Source organism: Nerophis ophidion, linkage group LG17, assembly GCF_033978795.1.
Source record: "Nerophis ophidion isolate RoL-2023_Sa linkage group LG17, RoL_Noph_v1.0, whole genome shotgun sequence".
Taxonomy (NCBI): Eukaryota; Metazoa; Chordata; class Actinopteri; order Syngnathiformes; family Syngnathidae; genus Nerophis; species Nerophis ophidion.
In genome coordinates this window covers 22,806,221-22,824,955 of record NC_084627.1, presented here as the reverse complement: position 1 = coordinate 22,824,955, position 18,735 = coordinate 22,806,221, and the positions used below count along the sequence as shown (strand labels likewise).

Sequence of the window (18,735 nt, the reverse complement as noted above, 5' to 3'; positions counted from 1 at the left end):
AGATACAATAGAAACACCTAGTATCTCAAGGGACCAATCGGAGCTTCTTTGTCAGTCACCTTATTGTCTTTAATGAGACATTTGCACAAATGGGGACCGACGGTCAACCTGATTATGTGATATTATGGCACGAGGGGATATTTGGAAGATTGGCCCAGGACGTTGCAAGCACCTTCATTAAATGTGTTGTTCTTGATTCTTCCCCTTGCATACTCTTTTGGGCAGATAACTGTGGAGGTCAAAAAAAAAAGCTTGCCCAATTTTGCAAACGCAGAATGAGGCCCACCCGAGATTGTGATAAAATATCTGGAGAAAGGGCACACGTTCATGAGAGCAGATACAATCCATGGCTCAATCGGCAAGAAAATGAAAGCTCAAGAAAACATCTATACGTTTGATGACTTTGTAGATCTTTGTAAGACAGTATCAAGATAGATTGGTTTTCCTTTGTTTTCGCAAAATCAGCTAGAAGTGAGTTACTAGGTTTTGCCTTTGGACGGGAGAAGTATGTGCTCCAATCACTCTATCACAAAAGTTGTAGAAGATTTGTTGAAATGATTGGAAACTCAAGACAGCCATGACATTATGTTCTTTACAAGTGAATGTAAACTTTTGACCACGACTGTCTGTACGCACGTGTATAACTGATTTGAGTATTAAATAATTAACAAAGTGGTGCTATACCTGGCTGCAAACAGCAGAGGGGCTGTTGGTTCAGGCGCCACCAGTTTCCTGTCTAAAGAAGTAACAGGTCAGTTACTTGAAGTTGAGCTACGTCCTTGCCATGCTTCCACAATAGCTGCCATCTTATCTTGACAGTCTTGTTTTTAATAACAGTAGTGGAAAACAATGAGAGAAAAATTCTGTCGTTCAATTTTCATTTCTATGGCCGTTCCAGGAAATGGAGTTAAACGCCCATCCTTTTAGTAATTGCATCGCCCCGCTAACGAGCTTTGTTTACAGGTGGAAGGAGCGGCGTACGTGGGCTCCTTTGTTTGGAAATCCCACAGCATCGGTATGTGGGACCGTCCACGAGGAGAGAATATGTTGGATAGCGGCGCACCCTTCTACGACACCTACCTCACATCTGACGCCAAGTACATGGCCGTGGGCGCCATCGAGCCACAGTTCTACCAACAGCTGCTTCAGGGTTTGTGGACACCTTTTTTTATTTGACTTTTTATTGTCTCATTACTGCCACCTTCGGGACTGAACACGTCAACCCCTAAAAGTACTTCATAGATTGAAACCACCAATTTTAAATGTGGAGCCAGAAAACTTTGAATCCATACATTTTTCATTTATTATCCAGCACCACTCATTAGCTGCTTAACTTAAACTACTGTGACTGTATTTATTTTTTCTTCCAAGGTTTGGAATTGGACGCAGACCAGTTGCCACCGCAGATGAGCTTTGACGACTGGCCGCAGCTCAGACGGATCTTCTCAGAGCGTTTCGCCTTGAAGACCCAGGCGGACTGGTCCAGAATTTTCGATGGAACAGACGCGTGCGTGACGCCTGTGTTGTCGTTTGACCAGGTGAGCGTGCACCCACACAACCAGGATAGGGGTTCCTTCATGAAGGACTCCAGCGGGGAGGAAAGCCCTCGGCCGGCCCCGCTCCTCTCTCGTACCCCTGCAGAGCCTTGTGTTGCCTCTGGCCTGCTTACCGGAGAACACACAGCGGAGGTTCTGCAGGAATATGGGTTTAAAACATCTGAAATAGACAAGATGCTCGCAGCAGGAGTTGTGGAAGCTAATGCCATTAAGGCAAAATTGTAGAAGAAAAAATGGTAACACTTTAGTATTGGGAACATTTTCTAAGTAACAAAGGCTTAATTTAGAATTATTTGTTTAGGGTTAGAGCAGCGGTTCTTAACCTGGGTTCGCTCGAACCCTAGGGGTTCGGTGAGTCGGCCTCAGGGGTTCGGCGGAGCCTGGGCCGCGGAGGTCGAAACACACCCAACTCATCGTATAGATAAAAACTTCTCCCTGTCGGCGTATTATGGATACCCTCAAACAATATTCCCTCTAATTTTCCATCTGATTCGCAGATGTGTAATTTGTTGTGAGTTCATGTGTTGGTTTTGTTCTTTGGACAAGGGGATGGTCATGCACGGTTCATTTTGTGCACCCATAGAAAAAACAAAATAACTTTGTCTGGAATTTGAAAAAATGTTTTGTTTTGTTTTTCGCTTAAGAAGAGTTCGGTGAATGCACATATGAATTTGGTGGGATTCGGTACTTCGAATTAGATTAAGAACCACTGGGTTAGAGGATCAGAGAGTTAAAGTTAAAGTTGTCCTGTATTGTACTGATTGTATAATAAGGTCATACAGAATAAGGCATTAATAAGTACTTAATAATGACTACAGTTGTGATCAAAATTATTCAACCCCCACACAATTTTGGTGTTTTAGCAAGTTGGACATTTATTCCGTATTTTGTTTATAGTCATATCAAATAAAGATGCATTAAATAGACACATGCAACTTAAATTACAACATTATAATTTGTAACATACCAAACAATGTCATTTCTCTTAATGTCTCATTGACAAAATTATTCAACCCCTTGAAGATCATAACTCTTAAGAACAGAATTTGAATAAGGTCTTTTCAATCAGGTGTTGAAAAGACCTGTAGATGTGATTAGAACCATAACAAGCAACAATTAAACTGATTGAAAAAGACTGTGACGCTCAGCTTCTTGTAGATGGTCAATGGTGTATTTGCAACATGGTGAAGTCCAGGGAGTGGTCAAAGAAGTCGAGAGGAGGTAATTTCGCTTCATAACAAAGGATATGGATATAAGAAAATAGCAAAGACATTACACATTCCAAGAGACACAGTTGGGAGCATAATTCGCAAGTTTAAAGCTGAAGGCACAGTGGAAACACTACCTGGGCGTGGTAGAAAGAGGATGCTGTGTGCAACTGCTGTCCGGTATTTGAAACGTACAGTGGTGAAAAACCCCTGGGTAACAGCTGAGGAACTACAAAAGGACATTGCAGAGGGGGGAACGCAGGTTTTGTTCCAGGCAATAAGGCGCGCACTACGAGATGAAGGCCTCCATGCCAGAACTCCCAGTATGCCAAAAATCATCTGGACAAACCCCAAAGGTTTTGGGAAACTGTTCTATGGAGTGATGAGACAAAACTGGAACTCTTTGGGCCTATGAATCAACGTTATGTCTGGAGGAGAAAAAATGAAGCTTACAAAGAGAAGAACACCTTTCCTACTGTTAAGCATGGTGGGGGGGTCAATCATGCTCTGGGGCTGTTTCTCTGCCTCAGGTACCTGGAATCTCCAGCGGGTTCAAGGCATTATGAATTCTATTTACTACCAGGACATATTAGCTGCAAATGTCATGAAGTCAGTGACGAAGCTGAGGCTTGGGAGATGTTGGACCTTCCAACAGGACAACGATCCCAGGCATACCTCCAAATCAACATCAGAGTGGTTGCAGAAGAAGGGCTGGAAGACTCTGGAGTGGCCTTCACAGTCGCCAGACCTAAATCCTATAGAAAACCTGTGGTGGGACTTGAAGAAGGCAGTTGCAGCACGCAAGCCCAAGAATATGAATGAACTGGAGGCCTTTGCCCAAGAGGAATGGGCTAAAATACCTGTAGATGGTTGCAAGAAGCTTGTGTCCGGTTATGTATCACGTTTGAAGGATGTCATTACTGCCAAAGGGTGTTCTACTAAACACTAAAGATGCATGTAACTAGGGGGTTGAATCATTTTGTCAATGAGATATTAAGAAAAGTGTCCTTTTTTGGTATTTTAAATAAATAAATAAATGGGTTGTACTTGTATAGCACTTTTTTACCTTCAAGGTACTCAAAGCTCTTTGACACTACTTCCACATTTACCGATTCACACACACATTCACACACTGATGGCGGGAGCTGCCATGCAAGGCGCTAACCAGCACCCATCAGGAGCAAGGGTGAAGTGTCTAGCTCAGTACACAACGGACGTGACGAGGTTGGTACTAGGTGGGGATTGAACCAGGGACCCTCGGGTTGCGCACGGCCACTCATCCACTGCGCCACACAGTGTTACAATTTAAGTTGCATTCGTCTATTTGACACATCTTTATTTGATATGACTATAAACAAAATACGGAATAAATGTCCAACTTGCTAAAACACCAAAATTGTGTGGGGGTTGAATAATTTTGATCACAACTGTAATTAAGAGCCAATATGTTCCTAATTTGATTGTTAATAAGCAACTAATTCATGGTGAATATGTTCCCCCATATTAAAGTGATACCAACAAAACAATTAATTTAAATATTAATATTGTCTAATTTTCCGCCCAATTGTAGCTGAGATAGGCGCCAGAGCCCCCGCGACCCCGAAAGGGAATAAGCAGTAGAAAATGGATGGATGGATATTGTCTAATTTTTTTAATGTTGTACAAGCTAAAAAGACTTGAAAAAGTTGTATTGACACTGAAATTGAAAGTATTGGTTTTGTAAAATGAATTTTAAAAATAAAAGTCTTTAAAAAACCCAACAAAAAAAATGTTTGTGGATATATCAGTTAAACTGTTATTTTAAGGTTGCTCATGCACAAAAACCTGACCTACACCATTTTGATTGATTGATTGATTATGATGGATATTATAACATGACTACAAATTGTTGACTGCTTTTGTGTGTGAACAGCAGTGCAGGTGTGTACCAGACAATTTTACATTTTTTTTTTAATGCAATTTATTTTCTAATTGTGTAAAATATACTTTTTCTTTTTTTACAGTCTGTTCTTTTTAACAAATAAAGGTAACATATGCTAACCGATGGTGATGATGAGTAGATGTCCAATTATAAATTGACGTGGGACATTAAACAGCTTTAACAGGCATTTTCCAAAAAGAAAACCAAATCAATATCTTGACACGAGCATGATGTCAAAGCTGACATTCGTGAAGTGGTTGCCATGGAGATCGATGTATGCAACCTGAAGCAATACGCATGAATATGGAAATGTAATATGTCCTGGTTTGGTGACATATACGATGAAATGTTATTACTGACATCAACAGCCGCACTTATGTATAATATATGTATAAATGTGTGCTTTTAAAGGGGAATTCAACTCGTAACAGCAAATGTTGTCATTTCTCAGAGCGTTTTAAATTATTTTCTTTTAAAGGACTACTGAAATTAGATTTTCTTTTTTCAAACGGGGATAGCAGGTCCATTCTATGTGTCATACTTGATCATTTCGCGATATTGCCATATTTTTGCTGAAAGGATTTAGTAGAGAACATCCATGATAAAGTTCGCAACTTTTGGTCGCTAATAGAAAAGCCTTGCCTGTACCGGAAGTCGCAGACGATGACGTCAGCCGTCCATGTGAGGGCTCCTCACATCCTCACATCCTCATATTGTTTTTAATCGGAGCCTCCAACAAAAAGTGCTATTCGGACCGAGAAAACAACAATTTCCCCATTAATTTGAGCGAGGATGAAAGATTCGTGTCTGAGGATATTGATAGCGAAGGGCTAAAAAAAAAAAATCTGGTTTAAAAAAAAAAAAAAGGTGATTGCATTGGGACGGATCCTGATGTTTTTAGATACATTTACTAGGATAATTCTAGGAAATCCCTTATCTTTCTATTGTGTTGCTAGTGTTTTAGTGAGTTTAATAGTACCTGATAGTCAGAGGTGTGTGTCTGATGGAAGTCTACAGCAGCTGTATGGACGGCACAAGCTCAGCTGATCTCCGGTAAGTGGCTGACTTTTTACCACAATTTTCTCACCGAAAACTGCTGGTTGACAATTGGTCGGGATCCATGTTCGCTTGACTGCTCTGATCCATAGGAAAGCTTCACCTCCAGGAATTTTAAACAAACCGTGTGTTTGTGTGGCTAAAGGCTAAAGCTTCCCAACTACAACTTTCTACTTTGACTTCTCCATTATTAATTCAACAAATTGCAAAAGATTCAGCAACACAGATGTCCAAAATACTGTGTAATTATGCGGTTAAAGCAGACGACTTTTAGCTGTGTTTGTGCGCAGCGCTAATATTTCCTAACAGTCTGTGATGTCACGCGTACACATCATTCCGCGACGTTTTCAGCAAGAAACTCCCAGGAAATTTAAAATTGCAATTTAGTAAACTAAAAAGGCCGTATTGGCATGTGTTGCAATGTTAATATTTCATCATTGATATATAAACTATCAGACTGCGTGGTCGGTAGTAGTGGGTTTCACCAGGCCTTTAACACATCAAAAAACACTATTTTTCCAAACAGTATTGGATGTTGAACTTTTTGCTTTCTCTCTGCTTCAGATAATAACAAGTCATTTACGAATCATATTGTATAAAACAGAGCCATCGATCACAGTACTGTAAGTTATAACATCAACAACATTGTCATGCCCTTGTGACTGTTTTGGACATATTGTATGTTGCCTTTTTCTCTGTTTGTTTTTAGTTCCTGCCCTGTGCTCTTATTTTGATGTATTCACTTCTTCTTTCAATGACCACACCTGCTACCAGGTGTGCCCTGGTTGCCAATCAGGCTACCATTTAATGTGGGTTCATTGTGTTTGCCTAGAGCTATGTTTTAAAGGCCTACTGAAATGAGATTTTCTTATTTAAACGGGGATAGCAGGTCCATTCTATGTGTCATACTTGATCATTTCGCGATATTGCCATATTTTTGATGAAAGGATTTAGTAGAGAACATCAACGATGAAGTTCGCAACTTTTGGTCACTAATAAAAAAGCCTTGCCTTTACCGGAAGTAGCAGACGATGACGTCAGCGGTGTGGGGGCTCCTCACATCCTCACATTGTTTATAATGTGAGCCTCCAGCAGCAAGAGCTATTCTGACCAAGAAAGCAACAATTTCCCCATTAATTTGAGCGAGAATGAAAGATTCGTGGATGAGGAAATTTAGAGCGAAGGACTACAAAAAAAAACAAATAATAAAAATAAAGTTAAAAAAAAAGGCAATTCAGATGTTTTTAGACACATTTACTATGATAATTCTGGCAAATCCCTTATCTTTCTATTGTGTTGCTAGTGTTTTAGTGAGTTAAATAGTACCTGATATTCGGAGGGGTGTGTCCACGGGTGTGTTGACGCCAGTCTCTGAGAGAAGTCACGAAGCTGCAACAGGACAGAAGCTCCGCTGATCTGCGGTAAGAGGCGACTTTTTACCACAATTTCCTCACCGAAACCTGCCGGTTGACAAGTGGTCGGGAACCATGTTCGCTTAACCGCTTTGATCCATAGTAAAGCTTCACATCTGGCTGTGTTTGTGTGGCTAAAGGCTAAAGTGTCCCACCTCCATCTTTCTACTTTGACTTCTCCATTATTAATTGAACAAATTGCAAAAGATTCAGCAACACAGATGTCCAAAATACTGTGTAATTGCGCGATGAAAAGAGACGACTTTTAGTGCTGGGGTAGTATGTCCCCTCCAACCAATAACGTCACAAACACGCGTCATCATTCCCCGACGTTTTCAACAGCAATCTCCGCGGGAAATTTAAAATTGCAATTTAGTAAACTAAACAGGCCGTATTGGCATGTGTTGCAATGTTAATATTTCATCATTGATATATAATCTATCAGACTGCGGGGTTGGTAGTAGTGGTTTTAAGTAGGCCTTTAATTGTCTTCAAAAGAAGTTCTGTGCCCTTTGCACTTAGGTTAACACGTGCTTTCTTTTGCTTAGTGTTATCACTCCCTTGTCAGTGTGTTTATTTGGTTTGTTTTATATTATTGTACACACTTCCTGTCTCCCCTGCATCTTGGGGTCACACCGCTTAAGCTGCATTCCCGCAGTCTTGACAAATATTATTGTATAGCTTCACAAAATCAAGTGATTAAATTAGTAGAAATGGGCAAAAAAAAAAATCAGCGCTATATTTTTTTTCTAATCAATTATGTAACGTCCATCCATTTTCTACCGCTAGTCCCTTTCAGGGTCGCGGGGGTTTTTGGAGCCTATATCTGCTGAATTTATGTACAGTGTCATGTATAAAGGAAATAATTATGTCTGTCATCGTGAAACAAGTATCTTACTGTATAATATTTACATACACGGCCAATATTATTCTACGCATGTTATTGTGCTCACAACTGTTTATGTATGCTATTATGAATAAGAAATTAAAATAAAAATGTAATGTTATAATGAGTGTAGGATAAGTTTTTTTTCAGTTCATGTGCTTTTAAACAGGGTTATTGAAGCGTTTGTCTAAAATACGTGGACCACAATATTATACATGATATACTACGGCCCTTCGATCCCTCCAGCAGTACTGTATCAACAAGCGACATCAGTGTGTAAATGATATCCCCAGATGGGCTCAGGCATACTTCAGAAAACCACTGTCTGTAACTACAGTTTGTCGCTACATCTGTAAGTGCAAGTTAGAACGCTACTATGCAAAGTGAAAGCTATTGATCAACAACACCCAGAAATGCTGCCGGCTTCGCTGGGCCCAAGCTCATCTAAGATGGGCTGGTATAAAGTGTAAAAGTGTTCTGTGGTCTGACGAGTCCACATTTCAAAATGTTTTTGGAAACTGTGGACGTTGTGTCCTCCAGACCAAAGAGAAAAAGGACCATCCGGATTGTTATAAGGGCAAAGTTCAAAAGCCAGCATCTGTGATGGTATGGGGGTGTTTTAGTGCACAAGGCATGGGTAATTTACACATCTGTGACGGAACCATTAATGCTGAAAGGTACATACAGATTTTGGAACAACAAATGTTGCCATCCAAGCAACGTTATCATGGACGCCCCTGCTTATTTCAGCAAGACAATGCCAAGCCATGTGTTACAACAGCATGGCTTCATAGTAAAAGAGTGCGGGTACTAGACTGGCCTGCCTGTAGTCCAGACCTGTCTTCCGTTGAAAAAGTGTGGCGCAATATGAAGCCTGAAATACCACTACGGAGACCCCGGTATTGAACAACTTAAGCTGTACATCAAGCAAGAACCTGAAAAGCTTCACAAAATGGTCTCCTCAGTTCCCAAAAGTTTACTGAGTGTTTTTAAAAGAAAGGCCATGTAACACATTGGTAAAAATGCCTCTGTGCAAACTTTTTTTGCATTAAATTTTAAGTTGATGATTATTTGCAAAAAAAAAATGAAGTTTCACAGTTCAAACATTAAATATATTTTCTTTGCAATCTATATATACGTTGAAAAGGATTTGCAAATCATTGTATTCTGTTTTTTATTTACAAATTACAAAATGTGCCAACTTCACTGGTTTTGTATAAAATATTTAAGGCTGTCAAAGTTCACGCCATAATAACTATAATTAAAAACATGCGATTAACGTTCGGTGCTCATAAACAGACTATATGAACACATAATTCCTCTTGTTGGTGTGTATCTGTGTGAGGTAGCGTTTGCAACACATAATTGTTTTCTGACAAGCATGCATTTGATAAACATTCACACTTGAGTTAAAGGGCTGCATGGATATATTTAGCTGTAGTATACCTGGCTACGAATCTATTAGAATACAGAAATGGCTCCGGCCTGAATAATATGCTTTGTAGTAAAATAATAAGCTCAGTGCAAAATCTCGGTAGAAAATCTTACCAGGAATGACCTGATTAGTCACATGGCTGTCACTTTGGTCTGCAAGGTGACCTAATATTTCATAAACTGTGTGAGCCAGTGCATACAGAATAGTACAGTGCACACTACATAGTTACGGGACTTACGTACATGCCTGTATGTATGTACAGTGGGGCAAAAAAGTAATTAGTCTGCCACCGATTGTGCAAGTTCTCCCACTTAAAATGATGACATAGGTCTGTAGTTTTCATCATAGGTACACTTCAACTGTGAGAGACAAGACTGTGAAAATATAATCCAGGAATTCACATTGTAGGAATTTTAAAGAATTTATTTGACTCCCTCAGTTCCGGTTTTGAGCGCCCCTGGGTTTGTGTTTTGGTTGCGATGGGTGCAGACTGGTTTCACCTGCCTCTGATTAGTGTTCGGCACGCTCACCTGCTGCCAGGCACTAATCAGAGAACTACTTATTCCCGTTTTTCGCCACACTCAGTCTGATTTTCTTATTTGCTTCATGCAACATTTACATTTGTGATTCACGCTTTTGATTCTTGATTCCTGTGCCAATTTTTTTTTCGGCACGCTTGCTTTGTTTGTTTGTTCCTGCCTGATTTATGATAATAAATCACTGTCTTACCTGGACCTTGCCTCCGGAGTTTCCGTCTGCATCCTGGGAGAACGACCCATGCATAAACATGGGACCCAGACGTGACAGTTAGAGCATTTTTGCAAAATGAAACAAAATCATTTTGGTTCTGCAAATTCTACACACCTTACCCTATAATGATATAATTTTTTTTTATCTTGCAAATAATTTAGAAATAAAGAAGAATGGGTAAAACTGCTCAAAGACAGGTGTTCCAAGCTTGTTAAAAAAAGTACCAATGATAGTCACACACACACACACACTAGGTGTGGTGAAATTATTCTCTGCATTTGACCCATCACCCTTGATCACCCCCCGGGAGGTCAGGGGAGCAGTGAGCAGTAGCGGTGGCCGCGCCCGGGAATCATTTTGGTGATTTAACCCCCAATTCCAACCCTTGATTCTGAGTGTCAAGCAGGGAGGTAATGGGTCCCATTTTTATAGTCTTTGGTATGACTCGGCCGGGGTTTGAACTCACGACCTACCTATCTGAGGTTGGACACTTTAACAGTGTCCAACCTCAGTGGCCCAATTTTGGCCACTGAGCAGTGGTCGTATATTCAAAAAAAGTCTAGAGCAGGGGTGTCAAACTCAAATACAGAGTGGGCCAAAATTTAAAACTGAATAAAGCCGCGGGGCAACGTTGAAGAAATTAACCTTTTAATAGGGACCCAAACAAGTTTTGCATTGAATATAAAACAAGCAAGGCTTATATAACGTTATAGTCACATACAAAATTGAGTTTCAAATTATAATAATGAGTAAAAACTATCAATGGCATATCAAATAAAATTTAAATAAAAATTGGGGGAGGGGGATTTGGGGGTAGCGGGATGTATATTGTAGCGTCCCGGAAGAGTTAGTGCTGCAAGGGGTTCCGGGTATTTCTTCTGTTGTGTTTATGTTGTGCTACAGTGCGGATGTTCTTCCGAAATGTGTTTGTCATTCTTGTTTGGTGTGGCTTCGCAGTGTGGCGCATATTTGTAAAAGTGTTAAAAGTTGTTTACACAGCCACCCTCAGTGTGCTCTTATGGCTGTAGATCAAGTATGCCTTGTATTCACTTGAGTGTGTTATAGCCGCATACTGTATATTATGTGACTGGCCCGGCACGTTGTTTGAATGGCGGAAAAGCGGACGTGACGACAGGCTGTAGAGGACGCTAAAAGCAGTGTCTTCAAGGCACACCCCCAATATTGTTGTCCGGGTGGAAATCGGGAGAAATTCGGAAAAATGGTTGCCCCGGGAGATATTCGGGAGGCGCACTGAACTTTGGGAGTCTCCCGGGAAAATCGTGAGGGTTGGCAAGTACGATTATCAGCGGTGAATGCAGTGTTACAGAGGCATCGCCTCTGTATAATGCCGGCGGTCCAGCTCTAATCTTAATTTGATATTACCTCAAAGGCCAAATTAAATTACATGGCGGGCCAAATTTGGCCCACAGGCCAGAGTTTGACACCCATGGTCTAGAGGCTGTGTTTGCTGTCAAAGGTGCATCAACAAAGTATTGAGCAAAGGCTGTAAAAACTTATGTCATTGTGATTTTTTTATTTTATTTGTTTTTAATGAATTTGCAAAAATTCTCAAAAAAAAACAACCTTTGCCTGTATTTCCCCCCAAATTTGCAAGCAAAAACTTATGACTCCTACTTTTTTCAGAAATGTTTTTAATTTTAAAGGTCCAATATTTCAAACGTCGTTACTATTTAATCTGCACATGCTCCTTTTTTTTATCGCACTTTTCCAACCCTTAAGAGTCGAGCCCTGCGGTTAAAGAAGCCTGTTTAAATTTCTGGTACTCTGTCAGAAATGTACAAGCAAAGTGTTTTCAACTTAACCAGACCAATCAAGAGTGAGTTAGTGTGCACCTGCCTGCTACTCCTACGCACTAATTATTGCATGCGGCCTCAGAAATGCCTGAACGGGGAAAAAAGGAACTTTGAACATAGCAGGGTGCAACTATTACACTCCCAATTGGCCATGAAACACTTTGCAGGTGAACCATTAGCAAATCATTTTTACAGTTTTTGTAAGTAATCAAAGCCAAAAGATTTGGGCGAAGACCTTCTGATTTGAAGCACAAGCAAGCCTTGTGGGCTCAGCCTTAAATATGTGTGCTAGATTATAATGGCATTTTTTCGAGGCAGACACTGCAGGCGTTTGTTCGAATATTTTCGGAGAGGGACGTCACTGGAGGAACATTTCTGCACTCTGACCATGTCATCAGATCAACCACACTGGAAATAGGCGAACATTGGCAAGCGATGTGCCGTTTATCATTCACAATCCTTATGTGAGACAAGAACGCATATGCCTAGATTTTTTTTTATGCATTGGAAATCGTAAATAAATAGCCAACAATTGGGTCAACAGATCGAGGGTCAGCTATTGTGCCCATTATACTTTCTCTAAAAACATCCACAAAGCGCCAACAATACTCCATTGACAAGTCGTGACCTGAAACTTAACCAAATATGAGTGTTATTGTTATTATAAGTGCTAACGCAGACAGACTATGTTAGCGGCGCATTGATAGCCGTGGTTTATGTTGACGTACTGAGCCGACGGCTGCTTCCGCTTCATCTCAAACGCCCATCCATCCATTTTCTACCGCTTGTCCCTTTCGGGGTCATGGGGGGTGCTGGAGCCTATCTCAGCTACAATCAGGCGGAAGGCGGGGGACACTCTGGACAAGTCGCCACCTCATCTCAGGGCCAAGACAGATAGACAGACAACATTCACACTCACATTCACACACTAGGGCGGGGGTCGGGAACCTTATTGGCTGAGAGAGCCAAGAAAGCAAAATATTTTAAAATGTATTTCTGTAAGAGCAATACAATATTTTTTTTAACACTGAACACAACTAAACGCGTGCATTTTTAAGTAAGACCAACATTTCTAGAATATAATAGGTTTCTTATTCTTTGGGATAACATTGTTATTCAAAGCCAACTGTGGAGGGGGCGTGGCCTGCGGGCCTGCAGAGAAGCAGGGTGTGCCAGGACCGGCCTCGAAATCAGCGACAGGTGCTTAGATGGCCCATCTGGGCCTTGTTATCTAACCACGTGGCGCTCTGTTATAAGCAGCAGCCAGGAAGAGAGACGGGGGTGGAACTGGAGCCAGAGCGTGAGCGAGAACGAAAGAGAAAAAGACAATTGCTGGAAAGCAACTGAGAGACTTATTGAAAAATAAAACAATATTACAACCCTAAAACAGGCTCTCATGTCGGTGCTTGGTGGTCTGAAGAACACCCACACTAACCAATAATAAATAAATTACTTCTTACTATTAATGCAACTTCTTGAACATAAACATGAGAATGTTTTATATTTGGAACGTTATTTTCAACACTGTAATTACAAGTGGAATAATTCATTACTTATCGTGTCAAGCAATGTCAGCTCAGATTTATCCGCGAGCCAGAAGCATTCAGCAAAAGAGCCACATCTGGCTCGCGAGCCATATGTTCCCTACCCCTGCACTAGGGACTGTTTAGTGTTGCCAATCAACCTATCCCCAGGTGCATGTCTTTGGAGGTGGGAGAAAGCCGGAGTACCCGGGGGGAACCCATGCAGTCACGCTCTCTCCCTCCCTCGCCCGCCTGCTCTCTCTCTGTCACTGTGTGTGTGTCTCTCTCTTGCTCCCACCCCCGGCGCCGCTGTAACAGTCTGGGCCGGGAAGACGAGTGTCCCAGTAGCTTCCGAAGCACTCAGCCGAAGGTCCGCGCGACAATACTAAACTATGGTGCACTGGACCCCAGCGCTGATACTCCGACAGAGAGTCACTGGGCGAATCGGACGTGTAACACGTTAGTCGTGATGTTAGCCTGTTCGGGGCTAATTGTGCTACAGTAACTGTAAACTCCTTAGCGTGCTCATAACCACATTCTGGCTGCCGACATGGTGACATTCAACCTTCACCGGGGCTACCGCGCTTGCTCGTCACTACTGTTGCAAGCTGGGTAGTGGAGTTCTTATATTCCCAAGCTCGTAACATCACAGTAAGTATGTGTATAAATTGTTGCTGACTGGAGAAATCTAATTATTATTATTACTACCCATGACTGATTTTTTTACTTAATTCTCATTTTGTTCATTTATATTTTGATTTTATTTTGTGTTGAAAAAAAAAAAAAAGCCATTTTTTAAAATATTTTCTTGCAGCCCAGCCTCACCCAGAGTCTGCATCCAGTGGCCCCCAGGTGAATTGAGTTTGAACCCCCTGCCATAGGGCTTCCAGCGGCACGCAACATGAATGAAGCGTTCGTACTCCGAGACATTGCTTGCACACAGAGGCACAAAAAACGAATGAATTGATGAAGCTTTAGTACTCCGAGACATTGTTCGCACGCAAAGGCACATATGGCTCGATGTAAAGATGTGCAGATGGAAAGGGTCGCAAATAAAAGCGCTCGTAAATCAAAGTTCCGCTGTACACGACTCAGTTTTAAGGTCACGGTCTGGATTCAGTTGGGGAACAAAACACAAAACATTAAAGGGGAACATTATCACCAGACCTATGTAAGCGTCAATATGTTGCAGAAAAAAGACCATATGTTTTTTAACCGATTTCCGAACTCTAAAAGGGTGAATTTGGCGATTTAAACGCCTTTCAATTGTTCGCTGTCGGAGCGATGACCTTTCACCCGTGACGTTACAATGGGAAGCAATCCACCATTTTCTCAAACACATTACACACACACAAGTCAAATCAGCTCTGTTATTTTCCGTTTTTTCGACTGTTTTCCGTACTTTGGAGACATCATGCCTCGTCGGTGTGTTGTCGGAGGGTGTAACAACACGATCAGGGACAGATTCAAGTTGTCTTACGTGGAGTGTGCATCGATTAGCACGGCATGCTAATCGATGCTAACATGGCAGAAATGGTAAGAATGTGTGGCTATCCTGCAACACTCAAAGCAGATGCATTTCCAACGATAAAGTCAACAAAATTACTAAGGTGAGTTTTGTTGATGTTATTGACTTATGTGCTAATCAGACATATTTGGTCACAGCATGACTGCCAGCTAATAGATGCTAACATGCTATTTAGGCTAGCTGTATGTACATTTGTAGCTATATTTGGATCCAGCCTTTCCCTCCACCCACATTTAATGCCAAACAAACACTTACCAATCGACTGATTTAAGTTGCTCCAGTGGTAAAAAGATGCAATCGTTGGTTAGAAGGCGAATCGCCGAATAGCTTCAATAGCTATTTGCTCAATAGCTTCAGTTTCTTCTTCAATTTCGTTTTCACTATCTGCCTCCACACTCCAACCATCCGTTTCAATACATGCGTAATCTGTTAAATTGCTTAAGCCGCTGAAATCAGAGTCTGAATCCGAGCTAATGTCGCTATATCTCGCTGTGCTATCCGCCATGTTTGTTTGTATTGACATCACTATGTGACGTCACAGGAAAATGGACGGGTGGATTTACAGATAGCGAAAATCAGGCACTTTAAAGCCTTTTTTCGGGATATTCCATGATGGGTAAAATTTAGAAAAAAAATTCGAAAAATAAAATAAGCCACTGGGAACTGATTTTTTTATTGGTTTTCTGAAATTGTGATAATGTTCCCCATTTCTTTAATCAGCTTTAAAAATTAAATACGGCTGTTGGCAGGAGCTCTGTGCTCTTATGTCATCCTTTTGTGTTCCCGATGTAGATTTCATGTGTTTTTTTTTTTTTTTCCTTTTGGTTCGGGACCCTTTGGGACTCTGCAACGAGGGATGGCACTTTCGGGGACTTCTGCTGTGTTTTTTTGTGAATTTTTGGGTCTGCCTCCCAGGCCAAGGAGAACAGCTGCTGGAATAAGCGGTAGGAAATGGATGGATGGATGGATGTTTTACTTATGTGACTGTGTGTAGAAGTGGCTGGTTGCATCAGCTCTGCTCTTTTAATGTCCTTTGTGTTCTTTGATGTTTCCTTCTTGTGTGCTATGGCTATCCCTCTCAAGGGGCCCAGAGTTGGACTGAATACATTTTTCACACCCTCCACCCCTCCCTAGCGTTTACTTGTTTCTTACCTTTTTCGTAAGGGGCGCTGGAAGTTGGCAGAGCCGTCAGCGATCCTGTTCTGTCTCCCTGTAATGTTTGTCTGATCTTGAATGGAATTGTGCTGAAAATCTTATTTTGATAATCGGGGGATTATTAAAGTATTTCTGATTCTGAAGTTATCCTGTATCTCACTTATCGTATATTTCCGATTATAAGTCGCTCTGGAGTATACGTTGCACCGGCCAAAAATGCATAACAAAGAAGTAAAAAGAAAATATGTAAGTCGCACTAGAGTATAAGTCGCATTTTTGGGGGAAATTTATGTGATACAATCTAACACCAATAACAGACATTTGAAAGGCAATTTAAAATAAAGAAAAGTGAACAACAGGCTGAATAAGTGTACGTTATATGACACATAAATAACCAACTGAGAAGGTGCCTGGTATCTTAACGTAAAATATGGTAAGAGTCATTCAAATAACTATAACATATAGAACATGCTATACGTTTACCAAACAATCTGTCACTTCTAATCATTAAATCCCATGAAATCTTCTTCCTCAATGTCGCTTCTAAACAACTCTGCCAACTCCAAAGGTATGTGCCGCTTCCTCTTGTCGTTTTCTGCTGCATATTTCACTACGTCCAGCTTGTAATCTGCAGTACATGATTTCCTTTTCGGTACCATTTTTGGTCAGCCCTTCTCAGTTTTTATAATAAATGATCCATTTTAATAGATACTGCAGTAGCATAAAGCATACAGCAGTTAACATTCCATGACCCACAATGCACTTCTGCCATGACCCTCCCCCGCCAAATTCTTATTGGTTGACGTGCGTGTGACGATTGCTGACATTTACTTCGTCTCTTCCGCAAATTAGCTAAATAATATTATTTGATATCTTACGGTAATGTGTTAATAATTTCACACATAAGTGGCTCCGGAGTATATGTCGCGTCAAACTATGAAAAAAACTGCGACATATAGTCCGAAAAATATGGTAAATGCAATATGTGTACCTTATTTTGACCATTTTTCCCCCCAAAATAGCGCCACTGTGTGGGGTGTTGGATGCAGTGCTCTGAGCTCTTATGTCTCCTTTTTTCTTGTTGATTTTCCCCACGTGTTTTCATGTGTTTTTTGCCTTTTCGGTTGGGGCCCCTTTGGGACTGCGCAACAAGATTTGGCTGTTTGGTGACTTTTGTGCCACTTTTGTGCAATGTATGTAGAAATGTCAGCTGGTTGCATCACCTCTGTGCTATTTTAAGGTATGTTATGTTTTTTGTGTTCTTTGATGCTTCCCACTTGTTTCCGTGTGTTTTTTTTTTTCATTGTGAAAATGTTGCATCTGCACAGTAACCACATGATTTCCCCATTGTGGGAGTAAAAAAAGTATCCTATCCTATCCTATGAATTGTTAAACACTTATGTCAGCACGATGCATTGATCTCAGGAGATCCCAGTTGGCAGAAGTCAAATAAATAATAAAGATCTAAGGACTTGATTGCAGTTATGAGTGATGTCATTTGCCCTGAGAAAATAGCTCAGATGATGCATGGTGCGTCTACTTTACCTTATATTTTTGTGTTTTATCACAATGGTTTCAAAGTAAAACCAGCTTTTTATTCCTTTGGAACAAATCGCCTTTTATTCAAATGGAAAAAAAGGCCTTTTTATTAGGATGAAAGATAAGAACAATGGCTTTTATCTTCCTCTGCAACGAATGATGATAATCACAAGAGGCTGCTAATGGCCTCAAGAGTCTCACTGGGTTTCACTGAAGGGACGACGACAAACACATGATGGTTTGCTGTGATGGCGATGAGGCAGGATGACTGTGCAGTCCAGAGGTGGGGCCAAGTCATTGTTTTGCAAGTCACAAGTAAGTCTCAAGTCTTTGTCTATTAACCACATACTAATATATTTCCACGGATTGTGTATGCCTTTGAAAACAATGTATTTATTTATTAAACCAAGTGCATTTGAAATTACAGGAAAAAAATAGTGCTGACATTGCACTTCATAATAGCACTATTCACCAGTCATTTTAAACATGTAACTCATTCCTTTACAGAATAAACACGTTTGAAAAAACAAGTGCAACTGTACTTATTTGTACACAAGTGTACACAACATTGTATTTCCATGGCGTATTGCATTGTAACTAGTTCCACAGCAGTTTCTATCCTGTTCTTACCTTATCTCATTGATCTCATCTCAGACTGTACGTGTGTTTGTGTGTGTACACATGAATAACTACATGAACATAACAATGAACAGAGTTATACTCCTTTAATGTCAGGGCCTTATGCATTATGTACACATTAATATAGTATACATTTTAAATGACATTTATATGACTAAGTTTGTCTTTTTGTAGGTGGCTAAAATATGCGGTGCTGCTGACCGTTACGTTACTGTGTGTGTGTGATAGATTGACTAATGTAACGTTATGTGTAGGTACCTCATGCAACCCTGCCTACAAAAAACTTATTTGACAAAAAGTGAGGTATGGTAGC

At 40.7% G+C, this 18,735-nt stretch overlaps 1 protein-coding gene across 5 annotated transcripts in view; it reads left to right on the top strand.

Moving 5' to 3' along the window:
* amacr (alpha-methylacyl-CoA racemase) overlaps positions 1-17,725 on the top strand; it is a 77,859-nt gene extending 60,134 nt beyond the window's left edge. For 3 of the 5 annotated variants that reach the window (XM_061876587.1, XM_061876588.1, XM_061876589.1), the window contains exons 5-6: positions 964-1,150; positions 1,372-4,804. In XM_061876587.1, the coding sequence (XP_061732571.1) occupies positions 964-1,150; positions 1,372-1,781 (597 nt within the window). In that variant the 3' untranslated portion in view covers positions 1,782-4,804. Of the gene's footprint in view, positions 1-963; positions 1,151-1,371; positions 4,805-13,298; positions 13,593-14,375 lie in introns of those variants that run through there. The other 2 variants (XM_061876591.1, XM_061876590.1) reach the window with 2 other exon arrangements.
* The last annotated feature ends 1,010 nt before the right edge of the window (positions 17,726-18,735 follow it).